Raw genomic sequence first — 26,944 nt, forward strand, 5'->3', positions numbered from 1 at the left:
AATGATTCAAGTTAATTTAAGAAACTACCACTCTAAAAGTGATAGAATATATACAAAAGTACATGCAGAAGTAATTTCAGGTAGGTAGAGTGATTGAAAACCAAATAAAATGCTTGCCATAACTGCATTATGCTTTACAATTGCAAAGATCGGGGCAGATTATTTGTGCAGATCCCGCAGTAGATCTCAGAGCAAAGACAGACAAAAAGCTCAGTAAGAAAACTTCAAAGACCACATATCAGACTTTGCCTTCAGCGTATTTCTCCAGAGGATTTTACTGCCTTACTCGAAGACTGACTTTTAAGGATGGCAAATTTGAACACTTAATGCTACGCTTTTGGTTAAGATCTCCCAAGCACACACCACATAAACAGGTGGCTGGAAGCAGAAGTGAACACCAAGTGTGAAAAATAAAGAAGCCAAGAGTGTAGTTAAGTATTTGAGATCTGGGAGTTCTCAATTTTCAGATCAGGTCAAAAGAAAGGAAAAAAATTCCTCACAAACAGCCAAACAAAAAACCCCAAACAACCCCACGCCCCTACAAAACAACTACAACACAAACAAAAAAGCCCCCATTAACCCTCAAAAAAATCCGTGATTCTAGAAAAGGCTGTTTGGAAAGTAGATAGAAAAACATTCATTTAACAGAGACAACACTAAAATGATAAATAAGAAAAAATACTATTAGACTTGTAAGTCAAGGAGACTAAAGGTATCTTGTGAAGCACATCAAGTACAGCCATATCACTCCATTCTGCTGCTGCTCTGGAAATGCTCCAGGCAGTTCCAGAAGTGCACTGATCCACAATGCATTCAAGGCACTAGCTCTGCTCAGAGGAGGAGATTCTGCAACCCTCTGTTTAATAAGCTGCTCTTCAATAACACCTGTGCTAAAAATTTTGTATCAGTTCCTGAACACATCCCAACCACTCCAATGTAGGAAGGCAGGTGAAAGCTTCAAGGCTCCTCCCATACCTTGGTGAATATTGTTGTGCCTCTTTTCCAGCTGGGGCTATCAGGAGGGTCCTACATCTGAGTGAGCCACAGATTTATAAACACCAGAGGCATTGAAGTTTCTGCTGGTTATGAATTGCTCTTTGGGAAGTGACAGAACAGAATCTTTTTTGGTCCCTCCTGACAGTTTGAAGAATCAGTTTGTTTTACATGTTAGACACTGAGTTGATATTGTTTGTTCCCTCAGAAGTTTGTTCTGATTTTTTTAAACTTGAAATCTCTTTCAAGATCACAAATCAGGTGCTCTTATTGTTGGGCAACTATGTGCATGTATACAAAATAGAGCACAATACAGTGACAGCGGAAGATGCTCAAGTGGACTGAGTGACTTTTAAATATGCAAGTAAGAACCAAGACACAAGTCAAGAATTCTCATTGTAGAGAAAAATCCTTTCCAACATCAAAAAGTTAGATTGTCTAAATGGGAAAGACAAACGTAAATCAAAGCAGCTATTTTGCATAGCTATGCAACTGACATTTTTATGCTGTCCCATAAGGTTCTCTCTTCAGATTTTTTTGTAACAGAGCACTAAAACAACTATTAGGCCAACGGTAAGTCTCAGGGATATGCATTTCTGGCCATGGGAAAGGCCCAAATAGGCAACCATTTGCTGGCACATGTACAAACAGCAAAGCAAAGCCCTGATCCCTGCTTGGCTCTGCGAAAGGCAACTCACAGCTCACCAAGACTCCTGGGCAGAAGGAAGACCCGAGCGGAGTATATTCTTGGTGTTGACAATGGAAGGTTTCCCCTTCCGCTTCTTGATTGAGAAGACCTGCATCATTTGTTGCACTAGTGCTTCTCTGACACCACAATGTGCCAATTCAATTTATAATCTCAGCCATTTTTGCTTTATTAAATGAGACAGGCTGAACTGACTAAAAAAAGCATGTTTATGGATGCAATGAGACAGCAACACTGGAAATTGCCCTGACAAATTTGGAAGACGAGGTTCACTGATGTAACAAAAGCAGCCAAATGATGGGACAGGTACAGCTACACTTCAGATTGCTATTTAGTATATTCTTCAGTACAATTAGTAACTTAGTAGCAGGTTAGCACAGGAAAAACCTAAATCATGATTTACTTACAATGCTGATCACAGTCTACTCTAGCAAACACCACTTGATTCTTATCTGGATACTCTTCCTTAATTACATTAGAAGCTTCCTCAAAAATAGGATGTAGCATTTGGCTGAAGCGGCACCTGTAAATAGAACACAAAAATCATAACTCTGAAATATTAATTTGAAATATTTTGATGACTAATGGAATATTACAATCTCTGAAGGAAAAAAGAAAAAAAAGAAAGAAGAGTTATTGAAAAAAATCACATCTACTTCTTACCATCACAGTAAATGCCTGGATAAAAATAGATTCAAAAGTAACTTGAATAATTCAGGTGCCGAAAAAAGTAATTCTAAATGAATAACAGAGTTCAAGATATGCTTCCCTGCTTTATCTGCCTATGAAACGCCATTAATCAATTATAATCCTTTATGAAATATATTCTATTCAGAAAGTATATTGTTCATTTTTTTCCTGCCTGAATTAGCCCTGGGAAAGCAATTATAAAAATACAGTAAAGGAAGATAGTTAAGACTATTGAGATTCAAATATTCACCATTATTTCAAGAAATATCAGAAAGGCAACTTTCTACAAGTCAACAATAAAAGTTCTAAGTGTTGTGTATAATATTATTGCTCAACTTTGGTAGAATTTGAGCAGACTGCTTTTACAGCACTAAGAACAAAGAGAACCCTATGGGTCCCTTCTTTAAGTCATGTCAGATTTTGAAACAAATTTTCTTTTTTGCCCAGGCTGCAGGATTGTAAACATGCTTCAGTGGCTTTAGGGAGTTTAGGGTAACACTAACACACAAGCCCATTTTTAATACATCAATGAAATTATTTTATACTCTGTCCTTCTAAACATATGAAAGAATTTCAAATTGAAGGCACATAATGGCACTGTAGAAGTTGTCAGAATGAGACCTCATGGAGCAGACTTGCAATAAAACAACCTGCACCAAAGCCCACCTCGAACTCAACAGCATCAGCTTGGGGATGCCATTGAGCCTGGCACAGCAAACTTCCAAGTGAAGTGGTAAGTTTTGCCCTCAAAATACAAACAGAGTTTCAGGTCATTCTCTGGAAAAACCTGACTCTGGGCAGCACAGCTATATGCTACACATTAATGTAGGATGTATTTGTTACACATGGCTTCCTTGTCCCTCATTCTTCTCCACCCTTACAGCAGAGTATATGACAAACTGGTAGTCTGCTATGTTAAGGGGTTATTACTGAATGCCTACATGTAATGATCATAACTAGGGCTGTAATGTTTTAAAATTATAGCCTACTGTAACATGAATCAACTTGCAAGCATATACAAATCTTCAAATATTCTACAGAGGATCTGATAACAGTGGGGATTTGGAAAAGGAGCTGTGCTAATAAGGTCCTAAAATAGGATACTTATCAGGCTATATAAAATTTTAAAATATTTGTATCTTCCCTTTATGACAGAAGTATCAGAACATGGATATTTAGCTACCTTTCTGCAGTTTGTCATTTGCAAAATCCCAAAATAATTTTTGAATGGCAACACAGACCTCTAATTTCAGTGTATTAAATTTACTCTCCATAGGTTTGCTTTCCTTGCTTATCTCTAATACAAAGATAGTACTTTTGAAGTAGTCCATGATTCACTGTATCTGTAGATCACAAACTAAAAATTAGAAGTTTCATTTATTTATGTATTTTAATACATAGCCGTCTATAGGATAATTCTATACAAAACCGGTAAGAGATTAGATCTAGTTTCCTACTTAACTAGTTATTTCTTTGTACTATCATTAGAAAAGAGACATTTCACAGGGGTATATTGCTTAAATTAATTCTAACAATGATTCAGGATGCAAGTTGGGTTTTTTAAAAAATATAATTTCAAGTAAACAGTTCCTTGTAAGTATGTAATTCACAAGGTCTAACCAATTCAGCCCCAAATTCCTCCCTTTTCCAGTTGCTCAGATTTCATCTCTCAATTATAATTTCTCTAGTTTTCCACTTGCGAGGTCTTTTGCAAGGTCTTACAAATTAGAACATTACAAAATAGAAAAACAATTGATTTTTGTGTCATTTCAAGTCTTTTTGTTCTAGTCCAAACGTATGGGACCAACACAGAAGAAAACTGAGAGTTTAAAATATTCCCATTTTTTCCTCTGATAGGAGCCCTGAATGAAACACAGGATGGCAGAACTGCAGAAGGGGAAGCAATCAGGAAATAAACCCAGGAAAGAACTGGTTTGAAAGCAACATACTACTGTATTTTCAATTAGAAAACTACAGCCAAACATGACAGTTTTCAGTAGACAGAGTTTTAAACACAGAAAAAAAAACATGAGCAACTTACCAATCAGCATAAAAATTAACTAAAGCAACATCTGCATTGTCTGAAAGAAAAAGAAAAAACCCAGTGTCACACTGAGAGGTAACTTCTTAGTTCTTTTATCTGAGATTATAAAAATATGTACAAAAAACTATAAAAGCAAGTATTTCTACATTACTCAGTATATAGCTTAGTCTGATTGCTAGAAAACTGCTAGGATAAATCTTATCTGAAATACAATCTATATCAAATGGGAGACTGGTGAAAGAGGCCTTCAGTCAAATGTTCTATTGACTTTATTGATATATAAAAAATGTAAATTCTCAAGGTATTAAGACACAAAAGAAGTAATGAAGTGACACATGAAATAAAAAGCAATTCTGGATTTAAAATTAAGGTACTCACATCCAGAAGCAGGAAGCAGTACTTCAGTGTATCTCTTAAGCATTAGTTCTATTATTCATAAGCGTTAAAAAACAGATTGCCTGCACAACTTACTCTGGTCAGTCCTTACCTGCCTTATTTGCTAAGAAGGATACTAAGGCAAAAGGTGGCAAAGAAATCTGTAGTCCTCCCAAAAAAAGAAAAATAAACACTCAAAAAAAAAAAGGCAATACTGCAGGGATACATGTGATGAGGTAGTGAAATTATGTTCTTACGTTCTTACACATTACTTCTCACATACCAAAAAAAAGAAAATATGGCAAAAAAGGGTAAATCTCCTGCCCAGAAACAAACTATGATCTTTACACAATATAACAGTTATGCTTTAAATTGATTTTTAGTAGCAGTAGTGGCCTAGACATTGAAAAAAAAATTAAATACATACTGAAACTATAGAGTACCACCCACAGTTTTATAAAGCAGAAATGTTGGTAAAGTAGAACACTGACAGAGTTGCAGAGCAGTTACGTGTGAAGATTAAGATGTTGAAAGCCTGGAGATGATACTATGCCAGTAAAGACACTTCTGAGAAGGTTGGAGAGCATGACAGTTTTGATTACAACTACAGCATTAAGATTTTCATTATCAACAAGGAATGCAAGCAGTGAACAGGTAATTAAGAGGCACTGAGAAGTTTAGGGTTACCTCCAAGGCATAAAGTATTTATTGAAAGCAATCGGATACATTTTAAAAGTAGTTACACTTGCATATATTCCCTTTTATGAATAACATTTTATAAAGCAATTTTATATTTTCCACTGTATAAAAGGTATTTACAAACAGATCACATGTTACAAAGTATTCCTGTAACATTAAGCAGACTATAGTAGAGACTTTAATAAAAGAGAATAATAAAGAGGGTTTTTTCCCCTTGATAGTTTTGAAACAACATCAAAACTTTTTTCCTGGAAAGACATGTAAAGGCAAATTGTATATTTTTCAGAGGAAAAGGTTTCAGACAAGGAATACACATCTGTTTAATTTATGGACCTCCTTTCTATGAGCCACCAGAATCAGGACAATGCTTAACCTGAGGAAAAGCACAGCTGAATAAGCAAGATACTTAAAGCCCATCGCCATGGGTTTCAGTTGCTGCTATTTTTGGGGGGGAACTTTGAAAATGCCCTCTGGACAGGTTTTGGTTATGGAATCAAGCATTCCCATCTGCAAACAGGATACCAGTTATTTTTCTTAGACAAGTCAAATTGTCCTTGCAATACATTAGTTCAGACAGCTAATTTTGACCACGGGCATTTAATATTTCTAAGCCAATTGCAACTCATATACTCAAAGCTGGGGTATGCATATTCATTTAATAACACTGCCATATTTGCACATATTCACACAACTGCAGACATACAAAGAAAACATTATTCAAAGTACTCACTCAAAATGTCATCTATATTTCCACTATCTAGACTTGTTATTTCACTTCTTGCTGGACTGAAGAGCCAAGACACCTAAAAAGAGAAAGTAAATCAGTAAGGTATGTAAAGTTTCAGCAATAATATAGTAACTTATATATGATTTTTAACAGTTCCAGTTCAAATCCTGGAGAACAGTAACAGAACTGTAATTCAGTCCATGCATTTCAGATGACAGTAGTACCACAAACATACAAATAAGCTATTTACAGATATAACATACTTTCACAGAAATGTTACAGGTAGATTTTGCACCTTTAAGAACAACACATTCATAAGTTCACTCTGAAGAAAGAAAACGCCATTTTAGCCACCTAACAACCTCACACAGCCCAGAAGTGCGTGGGCTCGGAGTTGCACACCCAGTAATTGCCCCTCCAACTTACAGGGCTTGTCTGGCTAAAAAGTTTCTCATTAAGTAAAGCCTCAGTTGCCTACATTTTTACTGATGTTTTAGGAAACAGTTTCAGTACATATAACTCTAATCTCCTTCTGTATTTTTGCTTGACACGGCTTCAGTCCCAGCATGCAGTAGTCATATCAGACTATAAAAACCGAGGTACCACATCAGCCAAATAATTCAATTACAAAGCAGCATATGTATTACTCTTAATGCAGCTTCCACAGCAATACACATTTTTATTGAAGACCACTCTTGTAATCACTGCAACAGGGCCAGTTATTTTTGTCTCAAAATACGGTGAGAGCAAAAGGAAAAAGAGTTGCTATTCTATCACAGATGAGAGAGGTATCAGTGAATTACAACTTATTTTGGCTTTGAGAGAGATAAGTATGCAAATTTTTGAGTGGGACAATACAGATTCTAGTCTGGGACATGAATGTTTCCATCCTGAGCAACCTGGTCAGAAAGCCATCACTTCTCTAAGCAGGGCCAAGGCTTGAACCAGATGCCTTCCAGCTTCTGTTTCCAACTGACGTATGGTTCCTCAGGTGACAGAGATAACAAGAAAGAAAAAGGAAGGTTTTTGGTAGGGAACTGACAGGAAGGCACAGGTCAAGGAGTCAGGCAGAGACCAGAGATCCCCAGTGACACCTGTGAGGAATTAACCCTCACACTGAGATGTGGCAGCACACAACACACACACTATCCATGTTCCTGGAGACTGTTTACTCCTTGCAGCCGCAAAGAAAAACTGCTTAAGGCTGACAAGGCAGAGCTGACAAAAGGCACCAAGGAAAAACATAGCTAGAAGTATAAAGACCATCCAAATAAAAACACATGAAACAGCTGGATATAAGGAAAGAATGAAACAAGGATCTCTGTATTTATGGAAGAGTCTGAGACCTACCCTGAACCTGTGCTAGAACCATGACTACAGAGAGCAAGACTCCAGGGTACACCTGCCTTTGACACTGTTTACAATTTATCAGAATACTCATGCAATGTCACACAACAAGTTTCCTAACAGTTGTTGCAAGTGTATATCAAATATTAGATATACAAAAAAAGAAAAGCCAAACTGGATCCCTGATTTTCTTAAGATCAGCATCAAAAATGGTGGAACACTTCTGCAGTGAGACACTGTCAATAGCTTTCACACTATCACTGCAAATGGCACACAGGTGAGATCTGCAGCCATCATTTTCCATTCCTTCTCATTTGCAGATCACTAACCACTTCCCAGTGAAGACACTGATTCTTTTGTGTTTCCCATATAGTGGCCCTGGGTAGCATATATACACTCCATCTTGCACTACAGGCTGAAAACACACCAGCTGGTTGCAATACAAAATATGTACCAGTGCTTCTGCCTTGGTAACTGAACAAGATACTAATCTTAAATGCAAGTCTCAGCTTTGTGATGGAGTTTGCACAGTCTTCCTGTGGCACTTTAACAGCCTGCAACAAGTATCTGAACTGTGGGCTTAAGATGACTGGAGAGAAATAAAACTTATGGTTGAGCTGTGAGGTCCATAGATGAAACAGGCAGCGTAACAACACAAACTACAAAAAAAAGTAATTAAAAAAAAATCTGATTAAGGAAGCTATGCAATGCACAAGTTGCAGCAGGCCAGTTTTAGGGAAATTCCTTTGAAGATGCTGGTATTGCTGACTACTGAGCAGCAAAGAGTTAGGACTCTGCCTCGAGTCTTTGCAGAGAGAAGGTACATGTGTGGACCCAGATCCACACTGGCCAAATTATCCCTAGAGAGGTAATAGCTGATGGCAATCATCAGTGCAGACACTTCCACATCATCCCTCAGGTGGTTCATGGGATGACAACTTCCATGGTGTTATGGGGAGATGCTGGTAGTAGTAGTAATGTTTGTATGAGCAATGGGTCAAGTCAGCATGTGCATGAGGTGGCACAGTTTTTGTTTGTACCCACATGCTGGTTTATTGCACATGTTAGGATAGACCTAACTGGTGTACAATTGAAACAGTAGCTACGATTAACAACAGCAGTTGGAATATTGCTCAAGGTAATAAAGAATAGGGTAACTCAACATTAAGTTTGTTGGTCATCATCTGATCTTCCACAGGTGACTGCAAACTCAGTGTTCCAAGGCCTCATCTGCCCTGCAAGGCCCCAAGAACCTCTGATCACCTTGAAGAGTTACTTCTCCTGCTTATAACCTTGGACAATGCTTTTTTACATAGAAAATCCACACGAGCCTCTAGAAAGCTGGAATTTCTTAGCTGCTGCACACAGCTCTGCATCACCATTCACACTCAGAAAGAATTTCCACAGTAGGTCTTGGTGAAACTATTTTCGCAGGAGCTCAGCGTTTTGTGTTGTCTAAACACACCAAACAGGTAAGATACCAATTTCTTAAATCCACATGGCTTTTTCTAGAATAGCTTTCCAACAGCAACACAAACCTTATCTAATAGGATAAATTACACATAAATTAAACACAACATAGATAAGCACATTATTTGCAGTCGGGAAATAGGCTACGTTACTTAGCAGATACACTTAAACGGATCAGGAACTGTAGTCGCATTTGTAGATTGCTACAATACACTTAACTTGCAATGCAAATATTTAACTTCACCATGAAAGCACACTACGTTCTAACCAATAAGATCCTCTGCTAGGCTGTGCTATGTGCACAAAAAATGAATCAAAACTACTACTTCTTCATAGCATAAAAAAGTTTGTGATTCCTTTCTTAACTCTTACTTTGGAAAAATGTGGTGCAAGCTGCATGTGTTAAGACAATAATACCAAAACAAATACCCTGAACATATATGGAAAGTGACAAAGGAATTAAGCCATATATATCTTATTGCCCTTTTATATTACAGTAGCACTGAGACTAAGAACATTCTTTCTCCAAAAGTTGCACAAAATCTGAGATAAGTGAAATACTTTTTCCACTAGAAGTATGAAAACTTCCGTTTTGTCAAACATATTCATGATCATGTTCTCAAACGTTTTATACTGACTAAATCATAGTGGGTGCCAAACCCTTCATAATAAGTTGATAGACTCAGGGAAAAAAGCATTCCTTGGAGAAATGTCAATAAATATGCAAGATGCACTTCAGCAGAAGCTTTCATTAAGGTGTAATGCCTGTAAGGAAGAAAACACATCCTTTTGACCCAGTAATCTTGCTGTTCCATGAGATGCAAGAGGGTTTATGATAGTAGCAGTATTAATATTTAACATGAAGAAATACAAATTCTATTTAAATTGCTAAGAAGCTACACTGTTTTGAGAATATTTTCTGACCTTTTTCAGGCCTGTGCTTCATATCCGTGGGCAGAAAACAAGACATTTTGAGGAAATCATTTCTGAATATCAGGAACACACTTTATAAAACAGGTATTAAACACATGTTCTGAAAAATATACTGGCTAAAAAAGTCTTCATAATTTTCTACTTTTAAATGTAAACTTTGCATTCCACTGGCCTATAGTGGAAGGACACATGGACGGCTGTTCATATTTGAAAATTATTTTTTTTCTTCAGTTACAAACTAACTTCCCGAGATAGCTACAAACTCACTGAACAGAGCAGCTTGAAAAAATAATTTGATAGGAAAATTGGTTATGTAAGTACACCTGAAAACAACTCAGGTTGCCGCCTTTACCTTGGATAAAATTAGATACGTATGTGTACATATATATATACATATATAAAAATATAAGGTATATATATATATTATTTTTAAATGTTTATATTATGAAAATCTGAAGGTAAAACTAAGTAGTTATAAAATAAAAAGATTTAAAAAACTAAAGACAGAGTAGGATATTAAAATATTACATACTTGAATGAAACTACAGAAGTTACATTAGCATGTTTATAATCTACTCACAATCAATTAACAGTACAAAAAATGACAAGATAAACTACAGACTAAAACAAATGAATGCCGAAAGCTGCGCTTACAGAATGCATTGCTGGAGGGAAAAAGTCAGGAACTGAATAAAGTGTTCACAAAGACAAAATTTAGCTCATATGGGGGGAGGGAAGAAGAGGAGATGACACATATATTTTTACTCTTCTGGTCCTCAGAAACACTGTCAAATAAAGCATGAACATCACAGCTCAGGTTCCTGGAAGTTTCTGAAGGTAACACTGCTCATGTTTTTATTAGGGTATTTAATTAATACAGAAACATTAGTTTTCTGATTAAATTTTGATCCTCACAAAGTTAGCCAATCACTCTGTCACTTCTGCCTGGAGTCAGTACCAGTCACTTCCGAGGAGTAACTACAAATTATCTGAGACTTATTCTGATTGTTTCCAGTGAAAGACCTGAAAGCCATTATGATCCTCCTCTGACTCGTGCAATGCCACACAGTCGGCCTTACACAAAATAAAATGCTTGGACAAAACCGACCCAACTCAACCCAACAAGGAACCTCTGCCAGGTTTCACATCCCTTTCCCAAAGAGGAAATAAAAGCACACCCAGTTTCAACTCACCTTTTACTGACAGTGTTGCTGTTTAATCACCACTCCACACATCCAAGTAATAAAGCCCACTGGTAATCCAGGAGATTTAGATCAACCTTTTATTAATATTTTACTCTTACCAATTAGTGCTGTTCTTTAATTGCTAACTGGACAGAAGAGACAGGCCTTTAGGTTTAGCAGTATTTCTTTTTCAAGTTTATCGTACTTTCTGGCAGAAAAGTTTAACAGTTTAAATGAGCACAATCTTAAAACTACAAGAAAAGGAAAATAAAAACAGGTCTGTTGAATTTTAGTTCTTCATGTCTTTACTTTTTAATGCACATAATGAAACAGAAGTCCTCATTTCCAAAGCAAACTATCTGAAGAATACAGAAGATGTATTTTTGGAGCATTATGATTTCTAATTAGTACTACACCTGCAAGGCAGTCAACAAGAACAGCCTTCATTTTCAGTTGCTAAACTTTCCACTTACCTTTTCTTCCTGCTGGGAAATCCTCAAGGCACACAACTAAACTGTCTTTCTCCTCTAACACAAAATCATTTTACATTCTCCAGCCAGCTCTAGCCCACATCTAATCCAGACTGACATGTTGAAGTTACTATCTGAAGTCCAAGCCCCACAGGACTCTGCAGCTGACTTTCAGTTCCTGAGTACCTCTTTCTTTATGCATGCCACTAATCTCCTGCTACTCTGAGGTCTGCATTAAACTCCTGGACAACAGGAAGCAGACGGGTTTACAGCCTGCTGTAGGATGATACAAATTGAAAGCAATCCCAGGAGGCAGCAATGCCAAAGCTGGCAGACATTGTAAGAGCCCCTGAATTTTGGCTTCAGAACCATCAATCAGGAGCATCTCGCTGGCAGCGTTCCCAGAAGCCCTATAATGAAGCACAAAGTTCAGAGCGGAGAGAGATAACAGTAAATAGAGAATAGTAGGGAAAAATAAAAAAAGAACATTATTCACCCCCTCAGTGAGAGCAGTTCAACTCTTAATTGTCACCACTTGATTCCAGGCTGTGCCCAAACATTTTCATAACTGACTGCTGCCATCCCCATTGATTATGCAGGATTTTCATTAGTAATGTAAGTTGCTTTCATTACGGGACTATGAGACAAAGCTATATTAGTTCAAAACACTAACTAACAATCACTTCTGAGTTACAGTTAAGTTTTCAGAGCAATGTTTAAATGGGTAACAAAAAATCATTTTCTTATTATTCTTCACTCAAGTCATATGTTAAATTTAATCAGGGAAATGTAAAATGCTCAAGGGAAGCTACTTAAAACAGATTTAAAGAGTGCAGTTACTAACTTCCATGAGAACAGAGAAAAAAGATCTAACTAAACTGAAATACAGATAATATATATATTAGAAAAGTAAACTCACTTAGCCTTGATAGACAATTCACTTTTAAGTTGACTTAGCCAAACAGTGCTATAACTGCACAGAACTAGGTAGAGACCACCATACTAAAAAGAGGTAATGGGATTTTTCCCTTCATATATCTTGTCATCTACTCCCATTTTAAGTATATGGAAGGAATATTTGGTGTAACTACATGTCTTTATTATTAATAAAGAACTTTTTCCCCAATGAAAATATTGGGGGGAAAAAAAATCACAATTTATAACAGTATCTTTGAAAATACACGTTACATTGATTTGACACTCCAAATCAGGAAAAGGAACTCAGAGCCAATGGTTCCTACAGCTGAACTAAACACAAGCAAAGGAGTTGCAGGACTCTCACGTACAACTCGGAATGATTCATAGCCACAGAGATATCTCAGCAGCCTGAAGCACTGAGGGGTCCCAGAAAAATGGCTAAATTCACCTCTCAGCAGTTTGTGAACTATTATTAGAAGACACAAGATGTTAATTCAAAAAGTCCATTGAAGAGATGAAAATTAAACCTTAGTATCACAAAGTACTGTCCAATGCACAGTATTTTTTCCCTAAAACTATTAGTAGCTGAATTATGCACCCAAACATAATTCTAAAGCTTAACTCTCCAGGCACAAACCTATGGATCACTGTCTTTTACAGAAATGTTTAAGTCAGGGCTCAAAAAAATGACATGAGGTGTGTCTAAAAAAATGTTACAGAGGTAAGACCTCCAATTTATTTTCAGTTGAACTATTTGTAATTTTCAGTTATTTCTCTTGGCCTGGAGGGAAAAGGGTAATCTCCAGTCAGGGTCATAACACACTGGTTCTCTTGTCTTAAACATCCACTTTGAGGTAACACAGTCCATACACCTAAAGAAGATGTAAACAGATGTCTGAACAACTTCGTGAAGGATGTTCAGAATGCTCCAAATCCTCAGAAATAGGAATCTACCTTAAAGCCTGTTTTACAGCTTTAAAGCCATGAATTCCGCTCCACTGGGAACTAAACTCTGAATCTTTAGATATTTTATGTACCAAGCTTCATGTTTTACACAAGCAGCTAGAATTCCCCTGAAAGAAAAGGTCTGATTCCTGCTGCTTTTTAGGAAAAAACACAACCTCATGTTCTGACAACTCTTTATTTCCCATATCTACCAACTGCTCTGATTATTTGGCAACAAAGATACACTTTCAAGAAGGAATAAAGCATATAAAATACAAATGCAATCTCCAAAATGATTAGCACAAATTAAGCAGCTGTTGCTGTATATGAAAGCCAGCACCCTCAGGGTTCTCAACTACTTAAAGCATGATCCAGCAACATGAAATAAAGGGCAGCTCAGTCTTGTCAAGACTCTAGCAAGGCCAGCAGAGCAGAATAGTATGCTGTCCCTTTTCAGCAACTCAAGGAAAAAGACCCTGATCTCTATTTTGGCCACTGCTACTACATGTAAAACCCATTACCAAAAACATTTGTTGTCGACAGTTTAAACCTCGGAGACCGTGTACTCGTGAATCCATTCCTCACATCACAGATCACATATGTAACCTTGTACACAAATCATTTCTCAATATCCTCTCTGCATTTTAAGATAAGTCAAAGCCATTTTTGCACTTGAAATATTTTGGAAATTATTTTGATATGTAACAGTACAGAAGAAATTGTGAGTCCTGTCATATAAACAGTCTAAATAGAGTCTAAATAGAAGGCTTATTAGAAACTGTGCTTTGAGAGCCACATGTAGCATTACAGAAAGCAACAAACTACCCTGTTATTCATTATGATCTTCTACAATCTTTCTTGTGCCCTTTGTTGTAGTCTTTACACACAGGGCCATTGTAGAACAAGGAATTAGATGATTTTTTTTTTTAAATAACATAAATAAACATATGTTTTCTTCACTCTTGAACTGCTGATGAAAATGCATATTAAAATAAAACAAAATCTTCTATGGTATTGTGTGGAAGGAGTGGCCATGGAATTCAGAATCTCTCCCTCGAAGCATAATCTTAGAGGAATAAACCAAAAGTAGATGTAGCATTTCCACAACAACCCATATTTCCTTTGTCACGTGAATATTTGCTACCTTGGAATAATCTGAAGGATTGAACATATTAGTGGATAACTGAATTTTCCACACTTGCTACCTACACACATTCTGCTGCTTCAAAAATAACACAATTTCTACTTTGGTAGATTTTAATACATGCCGAGTTTATTCTTCAACAAGACAAAACCAACTCATTTCAAGTGAAGTGATCAACACCTACTCATTTCTAGTTGCTTGGCTGTTTATTAATTATACAATCTAGCTGCAATGCTGAATAAATTTTTACTCCACTGCTCCAAAAGTTCTCCAGATTTTTGCAGTATCAAGAAAAGCAGGAACTTTAAGCAAAGACAACCCTGTTCAGCTCTACCTTTCAGGTTGGAACTTATTTTAAAAGGAGACATAAATTACCAAAACCAACAGCGCAAATGCCAAAATAAGGGTTACAATAAACCCACATCAACTAGCCCTCCATGATAAAAACACCTAAAAATCAATTTAGATAAAATAGCAGTCAGGTGGCATATTAAAAATACAGTATTGGAGAAATCTGTATTTCACATGTATTATTAGCATTTATCACTGGATGCTGGACTCACACTGCTTTAACCGTGCAGCTGAGGTACCGTGTTAGTTAAGGAGGAAAAAGGAAAAGGACAGTAAAAGTGACAAGTAGACAAACAAAATACTTAAATAAAAAAATACAGCTGGGGTCATTCTTCTCACCCAGCCCAACCAAAAGAATGCAAAACATAATGGTTTAACTTGTACTCTAAAGACAACATAAGGGAAGGGAAGTGGACAAACCAGTCTCTGATAACACTGTTTTAATTGTACCATTCACATTAGTGCTGCTGCCTATTTGTACTTCCAAACAACAAAATCCTTTTGAAAGTAGAGAATCACAGCCACTATGATTCGGATCACCCTTATTTGACGATGACAATTAGAACTAAACAATGGAGCAACAACCCTAAGGCAGAACAGTAAATGTAGGAATGATTCTAGGACAATCAGCAGTTCAAGCTAAACTCTTGCCCTCTTCCAGTTTTAGCATGGCACGGTTAAGTTACACCCTGCAATCACCTCCAGAACTACCTCACACACGCATACAGACATAAACACTCTTGTTCAGTAACCTCACATCTAGAGCTTTTAGAAATAATACTTCCAATATCACTAAGACCCTCCTTGTGCTACAGATTTTGTTTTTCCTTCAGCACAATTGAGGTGCTGCTTTTCCTCAGATTACCTCCTAATAATATTTCAACAGGAGCTTAAGGTTTTGTCTGTTCAACTATCAGAAGAGAGCTATAGTACTTTGTGATGCAGCCATTCATAGCATATGAAGTGTTTGCCCATATAGTAAGACCATCGAGATTCAGGCCTGTGTTGCTGTTCCTCTTCCTTCTTTTTCTGAGGAATCAAAATGTGGAAAAACTCCTTAGAATTTCAAAATTACAAACTTTCTAAAATACAGAGGGTTTTTGTAGCCTCAGTGTATCATTCCCTTAACATCAGAACTCTGAATTTTAGAATAAATAAATTTAAAACATCACCTAAACTTACGTTACTTTGATAATTTCTTTTTCTTCACTCCAGGCATAATTATGATGCACATTCCACAAACTTCCATTCTACACATGCAAACTACCAATCACAGGATATTAAAGCTCTCTGATAATCCATTAGCTTGTCTCTAACAAATGTTTTACCTCAATTTTATGTTAGCATTTATGATTTGCTACCTTAAAATAACATGATAAGGGATATGATCTTTCCAAATAAGCAGTAATAGAAATACTACTCCACAGCTGCACCCTAATTGACAAGTTAGCATTGGAGAAATCTTCCAATTTAAATGAGGAGGGGAAAAAAAAAAAGATACCTTTTACAATTCATTCACTGGCTATCTTCTATGGAAAAGCATTGATTAAAGCAATGCTATCTGAACCTGAAGAGAAAAATTCACCTTTGGGATCACAGCCACACGTACCTTGAAGAACGAATGGCTGATTTCAGACTGCATAAGTGCTATTTTCTTCCTACCCTAAACAGCTGTGAAGGGCCTGCACAGATGCAGTCAATTTATCCCAGATAGTTCTGGAGAGCAGAAGAGTAAATAATGCAGAGGACAGAACACATGCCACAGATATTTTGAAATGCACAAAAGAAAGTCATACAGAGATACCTCATTGCTGGTTTACCTCCCCAAGGAATATTAAACCTGCCAGCTTCAAGCTGACTCCCACAAAAATATTCAAGCAAGTATTCCAGACTGGTCCTAAAAATAGTATGAACACATTAACATGGTGCAGTGCTTGAACTGGGAGCAAGTATCAGACACCCTGGCTCTGCAATTAACCAGCTTCACAAAACAAACACGGAGGACTGCTGCAACCAGAACTGTTACCAAAATCCTCAGCAAGGTATCACAGCTATGGATTGGCTTATTTTAAAATAATGTTTCATAGCTATATAATACTAACTATACGCGCACATTTGCCCCAGTTTAGCAAATTCTGCTGGCCTAGGTTGATGGAAAAAAATACTAAAAAGACCTCTCCCCCCTGCAATTTTACCTTTTAACCAAAGCAGTTTGAAATGTCATTTAAAGGTAATTCCTGAGAGGCCTGCACACTCGCTGAGATCCCTTCACTAATTAACAGATCATTAGTAGGAAAGAACCCCTAACTGTTCACCCCCTGCACCACATACTCTCTTAATTACCTTTGTGAAGTAACCAATTCGTCTTTCAATCATCCTGTCCCAAGTCCCAAATGAATTGACTCAACCGGGAGAAGGAAGGGGAAAAAAAGGAAAAAAGTTTTCTTATATACACGTTTATGAAAATTCATAATTTTTATGACTGGCAAAGAATATAGGAGCTAAGTGCTTTCAGCAAGAGTTAAGAAAAGGGATTTCAATAAAATATAAGAGCCAGAAGTGATAGACTGACTAAAGGAACAAAAAACTCTTCTTGGGATTACAAATACGAATACATCACTGAAAAGCTTTCCCTTTGTGAAGCTTTTGAGAAAGTTAATTATATCATCACTTCATAATCAAGACAGCTATGGGAAACAGCAAAACACTATCACAGCTGTTGTTTTCTTTTTCAAGACCATTGGAACAGGCACCTATTCCTTGCCTTTCAAAATACTTCCTTGCAGAGTTCCTAATGGACAAGCTCTCTCCATGTTTATGTCCAATTGCCACATGAATCCGCTTGGAGACAAAATATAAGCTTCACTGCCAGTTATCTTACAACAACGATTCAACTGCTTTTCTTCTCTCCCCTTCACAAATCTATGAAAATAAACCCCCAAAAACCTGACACCCTTACAGACTTTTTTTTTTTGGATGCACCTCAATGAAACACACAAGAAACATGCAAGAATCACTGATGCCAGACAAGACAGAAGACATGCTGAAAGCAAAAAGCATGCCCAGGAAACAGGTCATTTACTAAACTCCTGTTTCTAGAGCCTTAACATCTGCTCAGGTTCCTTTTCATGAAAACCGTTTAAAATGCAGAGTTTCAGTCATTAAAGAAATCTAAGCCACAGAAAAGTATCTTTCTTTGAAACTGAATGCAGCAAAACATACAACTGAAATCTCTATGTTGGTTAGCATATCCTTCATTTTGGTCCCAAAGTGAAGCAGCTGAGAGATTCCAACAGATAAAATGTGGTAATTTATGTTTTCCAGGAAGCAAGTTATTGGACTTCCAATGTTTCACTTCATGGCTGCTGCTAATGAAACTTTCACATATAGGCCAGCAATGACTAGGGCTCACACTAAATCCTATCTAAAATCTACTATGATACTTATTTTTAATTAAAAAAAAAAAGTACCTTACAGAATCACTGAATACACTCAGTTCTTAATAACTATTCAGGCTGCTCATAGAACATGGCTCTGAAAGCCAAAAGGGCCCACAAGAGCTTGTTGATCTTCAAGGACCACCTTGTTGGAGCACGTAACAATCCACTTCACTGCACAGAAAGCCGTATGTCAGAATTTCTGGATGAGTTTAAAAACAGAAAAAAAGGAAGTACACAGAAGGTAGAGGTAAGCAAATAAATACCTGGTAGGAGTAGAGGAACACTGCTTGAGCAGGCAACAGTCCAAGCTCAGCTGGAGCTGAGCAAGGGATGTTAAGGGTAACGCAGAAGGTTTCTACGGGTATGCTGGCAACAAAAGGAAGACTAAGAAAATTGTAGGTCAGCTCCTCAACTAGTAGGGAAAGTAGATGGAAAAGGCTTAGACACTCAATGATGTCTTTGATTTTCTACTGATGAGGCATGAGCCTGTGAGCAGAGAACCTGGGAAAAGAAGCATTACCCACATGAGCAGAAGACCAAGTTCGAAAGTCCTTAAGCAAATTGGAAGTACACAGAGCCACAGAACCAGACCAAACGTATTTTCCTGCATCACCAGGAGAATTACAGAGACTAATTTTCTTTCCAGAAGCCATCCAGCATATATTTGGAACGAGTAAATCAATCTGACTGTTCTCTGTAGCAAGCCATTTAGCTCTGTAAACGAGAGAGGAGTACTGGACATTGTTCACCTTGACCTTAGCAAGCTTCTAACACAGCGTCTCAAAGTATTGTTAGACCAAAACTGGCCATACATGAACTAAATAAGTGAACCATAAAGTGAGTGACGCAGCAGCTGAACTGCCGAGCTCAAAGGGCTGTAACTAAAGACACCATATCCGAGTGGCCTCTAATGCAGTTTCTCCAGATCAATTTTGGCTGTAAGGTTTGTCTTTACTTCTAATCAGAACGATTAAACAGACCACATCCTCAGCAGCTTCCTAAGAATATGCAACTGGGTGAAGTAGTTTATAAGCTAGAGGGAAGATCTGCTTTTCAGAGAAACCTCACAACTGGCTGGAGAAATGGCCTGGCAGAAACCTTGTGAAGTCCAACAAAGGCCAAGTCCTGCATCTCAGGTGGAACAACCCCATACAGGCTGGGAGCCAAACGGACAGAAAAACAGCTTTGCAGAAGAGGTCTTTAGGAGCAAGTTAAAGAGGAGTCAGCAGCATGACCCTTGCAGCAAAGAAAACTGCATACTGGGCTGTGTTACCAAAAGTGTAGCCAGCAGACCAAGGGAAGTGATTCCTTGCTTTTATTTGGCACTTGTGTGACCACATCTGAAGGATTCTGTCCAGATTTGGACTGTCTGACAAGACATTAATATATGGAAGTGAAGTTCAGCAGATGGCTAGGAAGGTAAGTAGTGACGGGAGAACAGGTTATACAAGGAGAGGCTGAGACAGCTGCATTTGTTCAGCCTCAAGAAGAGGAAGTTATTACTGCTGCTACCAGTAACCTAATCGGAGGTTATAGAGAAGGTTTTTAACAAGGTTTTGATCCAACACTAAAAAAAGGTGCCCAGGGAAGTTACAGAACCTCCATCCTTGGATATACAAGATGACTGGAAAAAACCCTGAGCAATCCCATCTAAGTTAGTTTTCTATTGAGCAGGGGGTAAGACCAGATGATTTTTGAGGTCCCTTCCCATTTAAATAATCAAACCTCTAGCGGCAATCAAAAACCAGAACTCTACAACTTGATCCTATCAGATAAATATGGTTGGACTCAATACTCCTCTCCATCAAAGCTTCCTTGCTAAAGTCAAACTAACAGGTCAAGAAAAAAAGGAAGGAAGAAAACCAGAACACTTACCATACTAAAAATAGATGAACAGGAGATTTACTGTGTTCAGCAGAAACCTTGTGCTGCATATACAGCTTCCTGGGAACCAGTTACTTGCTGAAGGTATGCACTGAGCACCTGCCTTTAGATAACCATGTAGGATGCTCTGTACTCACTGCTTTCACTATTTCAACCACTATATGGTTTGAGACACAGATCACTGCACTTTGCATCATGCTTAGTGCCATGGCAGACAACAAGATAATGTTTTTGTTCTATCAGCTACCCAAAGAGCAGATCTCGTGGATCACTACCAGATTAAAGGGGTTTGTGCATGCATGCGAAAGAGCTTACAGCTGTGGTTAATTTCTAGAAGAGGCTGCAAGTCACAGGTACTTTTCTGGAGGACATGTGAATGGCTCTGAGTTTTAAAGGGTGTATTATCAGGGTAGTCGGTTTCTCAGTAGTAGCATATATGAAAAAAGGAAAAATTATGGATTTTTTTTGCAATATACCTTGTTGCTTTTTGGAAGGCACTTTTTGTAATCACCAGAGCATAATTTAATATGGACACAGTCCTGCAGCTGGTTTGGAGAAACACAGCATCCTCAACCAGCAGTGAAAAAAAAACATTCTGAGTTACTGTTTAGTATACCAATAACTTGACAGAATAACTCTTAACAATGTAAAATTAAATACCTGAGAGACAGTAAATTTAAAAATAAAGTTTATCAAACTTCTAAAATCTCATTTATTAACTCTTTTTTCAATTATACTACATCAGCAGTTGACATTACTAACAGTTTTGAATTGAATGTGTTTCTACGAGTGCTTAGGATGCTTCTAATGAAGGAAGACATGTCAGGGAGAAAGAAAGGGTAAAGGCAGAACTCTCAAAGGAAATCTGATCTCACTTCCTTTCCTAATTCTCCACAATGCACCTGTCCTCCTCTATTTCTCTGGGAAGTTTTCTCCAGTTTGGAGTTTTGAAGAAGATACTCCTTAGGCACTGATATCTACACCCTATATTGCTTCTTCTTACATTCCCAGATGTTACTGTTTCCTCCTCTAGACCACTAGAGAACTCAATCCCAAATGCGGTAGAGGGAACAATGACCAAGTTATTGCTAATGCATCCAAAACCACTGAACATTATTGAACAACCTATTCTTGAATCTACCTCCAGACTCTGCTGAAGAACTTTTGAAGAAGGGCTGGTATAAAATTTACAGAATATCTATACACTTGCCTTTTGCATGAGACAATGCCCTCCCTTTAAGCAAACAAAATATCTGGAAGTTGTAAAGGGAGGCTTACAAAAGAGCCTGCAAAGTAAACAATTGCTCCTCCTGAATAGCAGTTTATAATCCTTACGTATTTAAAAAAAAACCACGTTTGATTAAAACACATAGGACGTGGTAATTCTGCTTTCTTGATAAAGCAATAAGAGGACCAGTCTTCTGCTTAAGAAAGCTGTCCTGCCAAAAAGCCCACAAAAAACCCAACCAAACAAGAAACAAAGCACATTATGAAGAACAGTAAGGATATCAAAAGATATCAAATGGAGTGTGTCACCACAGTGTTCTTCAGCCATCAGCAACAGTCTCTGACATCTTACTGTTAATAACTCATTTATACATTTTCCAGCATTGTCCAAGTCTTCTCTCTGAACAGTTCAGTTTCTTCTCTCTTCCCTCTTGAGCACTCCAAAAAGGAAACTTGCCCATCATATGGCATAGCAAGAAGAATGAAAGCCATCTTCACAAGAATGCAAGACTTCTCTGCTTCCTCTCTTCAGCCTAGGGAAAGTTCCTCAGTTAACTACTATACCACTGTTTAGAGACCACGACAGATGATGGACAATTCAGAAATCCCATGCTACTCTTGGAGGGAACCCCTTCCATTGTACAAGGCTCAGTGGCCTAAATTTTGCCTGTAACCACAATCTTTAACTAATGCTGAAATTCAGAATATAGTATTTTGAGCAGGATTCCCAATTATAAAATTCAGGTTTTAACATAAATGTGGAGAGAGGCAAATGCACAGCAATATGCCCCACACACAAATTGTGCAGAGTGTTCAACCTCTCTTTGGGCAACTTACTACACATTTAACATTATGCTAAAAGACATAATTTTATTTCATTTTACTTTCACTGCTTGGGTACTTGGTGTCATATTAACAAGACGTGAAAGGCAGTGGCAGTAAAACAAGAAACAGAAATATTCCCCTACAGGTTTTTTCCAGTTAGAGAACTTCCCCTCTCATTCCCCTCATGATCAGTTGGTGGTTTCCTCTAGACACAGCTATTGCTCAGGGACACTGCATGAGCCTCCCAGCGAAGCACTGAGCCATATGACAAAAATCTCTCAAACATAAGCAGAAGCAGCATGTGCAACAGTGTCTCGTTCTAGAACTTTCTTTATAGGCAAAATATACCCGACTGCAAGTATGGGCAAATACACAGAATGATTGGTTAGAGCAAAGCCAAAGAGCCACACCTTGCCTTAGGGGAGAATGTGATGAGCCACTCTCCCATCAGCATTTATTCCACTGTCTTGGTTTCATCTTAAAGGTCTGTCATACCCAGTATTAAGCAACATACCAACGTGGCAGAAACATCTTAATCTACAAGGGCTCACAAGACATTACTATGCATCTCTTATTCCAGTCTTGGAAACAGCTGTACAAGACCCTCTACAGCTTGTGCTGTGTGCTGCTTGCCCCTCCACTCAGCTTGTGAGGCAAGGGTCATGCCAATCTGTACCTCCCCTGTCCTCTCTCCAGTCTCTTTTCGACTTCCAGCAGCCCAGTCCAACGTTAGCAACTTGAGGTTGAAAAGTTGGAAGGGCAAAGGATTGTGCTGGGACTGGCAGGTATCAGTGAGACCAGGGAAGAAGAATATTAGTGAAACTCAAGGCCATCTAAAACTTTAATGATCTCCCACTGCCAAAATTCTTTAGACAAGCAAACTTCCTTTGATACTGACATTGTATCTTTTCTTCTTTTTGCAGCATTTTAAATCCCCATCTAGAAAAGAAATATGCTTATCCAAGAGTCTGGAAATGTAAAGAATTTCTGTTGACTTCACTGCTATTACTAAGCAAGACCAGCTTTGTAAGCTGTTTTCAGAGCTACATATCATTGTGTGTTTTGTTCTAGGAACCACTGATGAAACACTAACAAGCTCACATCCACAAAATGTGCCATGCACAAAGAGGCTTTGCCGGATGGTATATCCTTTGGATGTGGAGTAGAAGTCCCAAGATCACAGTTGCATTGCTGGACTTAAGTATCCATAGCAGTTGATAAAAAGAAAAACAAAGTTACCAGAACTTTAAAGCCAATCTGATACACCTTATCAGAGTCTCTGAATGCCACAAGAAAACAAACAGCAACTTTTATACAAAGTTTTTCAGCCATTTTAAAGAAAATGGTCCCCTGCCACTCCCAGTCTGCTCACAACTTCTACAAAGCTCTTAACAAATCTACTAAAAGGAACGATTTATTGCCTTGACTCATGTAGCTAGGCATCTTACAACACAGGGCCATGGCTGATATGATGCAGAATAGGGACACAGATAACATTATACCGAATTGTATTTTTTAAAAAACAACTCTGACGTGTGTTCTTAAGGTTTTATGCATACAGTTCTTTTAAATCACATTAGAAATGGGTTTAAATGACCCATACTCAAAGAAATAGCAAATAAAATACAGACAAGTTTCAGATCACAGCCATTTCCTATTTTTTTTCTGTTGGCAAACATGACTCTAAATGATGCATATTAAATCAGCATTGATTAACTGTGCCACTAAGAAAGAAAAATGCTTTCATTAACTCATGTATGCTTTTTCAAACTTGTACTTGCTCATTTAAATGGCCCTTCTAAACAGTACACACTCTTTGATTTTGCTCATTAGTCTCCGTATTTAAAATAATGTTGAAAACCAATCTAGCACCTAAGTAACAATGTTTTAACACACAGATGTCACTGAAACATATTAGATTCTTCCTTTAGTCTCTCATATAGTCATATAGTGAGCTTGCACACTATAAATAGTCATCTATATATATAAACATTTCAAATGTGCTTTTTTCAAACCCTACCAATCATGTATATTTACCAAACTTGAAATGACAGCATTTTTGTAATAATCTAACCAGATCTTATCCAAGTAGAACTGCACATAATGAGTACTTGTACTGCTCAGTAAGTATTTGTCCTCATATTCCTAAGCAATTCATTCATTAGCAGCTATATTACTATGTGCTCCTCTTTGGACCCCCAAAGCTCGACCTACCTTTGCCTCCACTTATTTCTTAATTTTTTGGCCAGTTTTTTTCTCCCAAATGCTTAAAATAGATTGATTAAACACATTGGTATCTTAAGAGAAAAATCCTATTCCAATTTATTCACACAAGTCACCTTTAGTTCTACAAGTCACTTATGCTATGAAAGGTCCAGAATCTGGCCCAATGCAAGTCTGGAGAAGCAAGAATCACTACATACGTCTGTTTAAAAAAAAAAAAAAAAATAAAAAAAAAGACCGAGTATAACACAGCCAACTTATCTCCACAGAACACACACATCAGTGATTGCGTTTGTGTATGTGCAAAGCCAGAAGGTGGCTTAGGTCATGCATGTAATGCCAGCCTAAAAGAAAGAAATAAATCAAAAAAATGCTGTAGGTCTGGCAATTAGAGATCAAAGAGTCAATTCGGTTGGAAAGGACTTCTGAGATCACCGAGTCCAACCTGTGACCAAACACCAACCACGTGAACTAGACTACGGCACTGAGTGCCACATCCAGTCTTTCCTTGAACACCTCCAGGGACAGTGACTCCACCACCTTCCCGGGCAGCCCATTCCAACGTCTAATCACCCCCCCTGCGAAGAAATTCCTCCTGATGTCCAACCTAAACCTCCTAAGACGCAGCTTAAGACCTCGTCCTCTCGTCCTGCCGCCAGCTGCCTGCGAGGAGAGGCCGACCCCCACCTGAACACACAGCCTCCTTCCAGGCGGCTGCAGAGCAGCCCCGTTACGGCCATTCCCCGCGGGCTCCCGCACCCGAGGGGGCCGGGGCGAGGTCGCACCGCCCGACCGGCCCCTGCCCCGGCCCCGGCCCCTGCCCCGGGCGCGGCCCCACCCCGGGCGCGCAGCCTATCGGCCTCGGCCACACCGCCGGGGCCGCCGCTCCTCCCTCCCCTCCCCCGCCCAGCAGGTGCCGCCGGCCGGCAAGGAGCGAGCGAGGGACGGGAGAGCCCCGAGCGGGGCCCGCCGGCCACCCGGAGCCGGCGCGGGGAAGGGCAGGGCAGGGCAGCGGGGAGCCGGCGGCTTTTACCAGGAGGAGCAGGAGGCAGCCAGGGTCAGGCAGGGGCGGGAAGATGGCGGGTCTCATGGTAGATCGGGCGCCCGGCGGGGAGCGGGGAGAAGCGCGGCTCCCACTCTCCGCGGCGGCGGCGGCGGCGGCGGCTCCTCCACTTCCCCCCGTCGCCAGGAAACACCCGGGCAAATTCCACCGCGGGGCCCCGCTCTCCGCCGCGCGCTCCCGGGGCACGCCGGGATCCGTAGTTCCGGAAAGGGGAGGGCACGGAGGAGGAGGAGGAGGAGGAGGAGGAGAGGGAAGGAGGAGAGGGAAGGGAGAGCGGGAGGAGGCGCAGGTCCCAGAACGCACCGGGGCTGCCCGAGGGGCGGTGCCCGGGGGCGGTGGCGGCGCGATGAGGAGGCGGGTGGGGTGGAGGTGAGTTACGGGGCGCAGCTGCGGCGCGGGAAGGAGGGAGGGAGGGAAGCAAGGCAGGGTTAATGGTTCCCGCCTTGATGTGTGTGTGTGTGGGGGGGATGGGTGTCCCCTGGCAGTGCACCCTTTTCCGCCCTGGTTCGGGCGCTGGGGCTCCTTATGGGTTCCCGGTGCCCCGTCCCTGCGAGCCCCCGGCGTTTCCTTGGGATCCCGCCTTGTTCCTTCAGCCGCCGGGACTGGGGACACGGGTTTAGCTGTAGCGAATACGAGGAGGGGTATTTGGGCGCTGTGTGCGCGCTGTGATCCTCGTGCTCTCGAAGTTCGGGAAGCAACTTTTCTTCCGTTCGGAAGTCTGTGTGAGAGGGGACAGAGCGGCTGGTGGGAGGGTTGGGAAACTTCAGCTGAAGTGGAGCGTCATTGCTGATGTTTATCCTTTGACGCTTCAACAGATTTGTGACTTGCACTTCCTCAGTTGTAAATTCTGAAAGTGAAGAACGCCCGAAATTCGGGGCTTTGCCCTCTTCCAGTAAAACTTTGGACCTGACAGAATACATAAATGCTTTGAGATCTCGCAGAGCTGTCTCAAAAAGATCTTGGAAAGCTACTCTTTTCATTTGTCACATTTTCAGTATGTACACGAGTGTAAGGAGGGAAACAGGGCGTAACGCCATTTAAAAGAAAGTCCTGTACATCAGCTTTTTCCAAGTCAAGCCTGGCTCTGTTTCAAAGAGAGCCTGACAGGCTCTGGCTTTATGCGCCAGCATGCAAAAGTCTTGTGGCCTGTCAGCTTCATAAGCTGAAGACACCCACAAATCATGTAGTTTTTTATAGTCTGAAAGTGAAACTTGGCTTTTATCAGTTCTGCTGTGACTACCTTAAGAACTTGTGCTCTTCGATCTGTAGAATGCATGTTTTATCTT

General features: G+C 39.3%; 2 protein-coding genes across 3 annotated transcripts in view; one reads left to right on the forward strand and one right to left on the reverse strand.

Annotated features, from left to right (window-relative positions):
* ERP44 (endoplasmic reticulum protein 44) overlaps positions 1-25,856 on the reverse strand; it is a 50,803-nt gene extending 24,947 nt beyond the window's left edge. The window contains exons 1-4 of the mRNA XM_050306080.1: positions 25,629-25,856; positions 6,238-6,310; positions 4,431-4,470; positions 2,107-2,222 (exon numbers count right to left, since the gene is read on the reverse strand). Coding sequence (XP_050162037.1) covers positions 2,107-2,222; positions 4,431-4,470; positions 6,238-6,310; positions 25,629-25,685 — 286 coding nt within the window. The 5' untranslated portion in view covers positions 25,686-25,856. The remainder of the gene's footprint in view (positions 1-2,106; positions 2,223-4,430; positions 4,471-6,237; positions 6,311-25,628) is intronic.
* Positions 25,857-25,976: 120 nt separating this feature from the next.
* Positions 25,977-26,944, forward strand: part of INVS (inversin) — a 92,737-nt gene continuing 91,769 nt past the window's right edge. For both annotated transcript variants that reach the window (XM_050331056.1, XM_050331063.1), the window contains exon 1: positions 25,977-26,027. The gene's annotated coding sequence lies outside the window, so the exon portion shown is untranslated. The remainder of the gene's footprint in view (positions 26,028-26,944) is intronic.

The sequence above is a fragment of the Myiozetetes cayanensis genome, unplaced genomic scaffold (genome assembly GCF_022539395.1).
Source record: "Myiozetetes cayanensis isolate MyiCay16 unplaced genomic scaffold, myiCay2020 scf1, whole genome shotgun sequence".
Taxonomy (NCBI): Eukaryota; Metazoa; Chordata; class Aves; order Passeriformes; family Tyrannidae; genus Myiozetetes; species Myiozetetes cayanensis.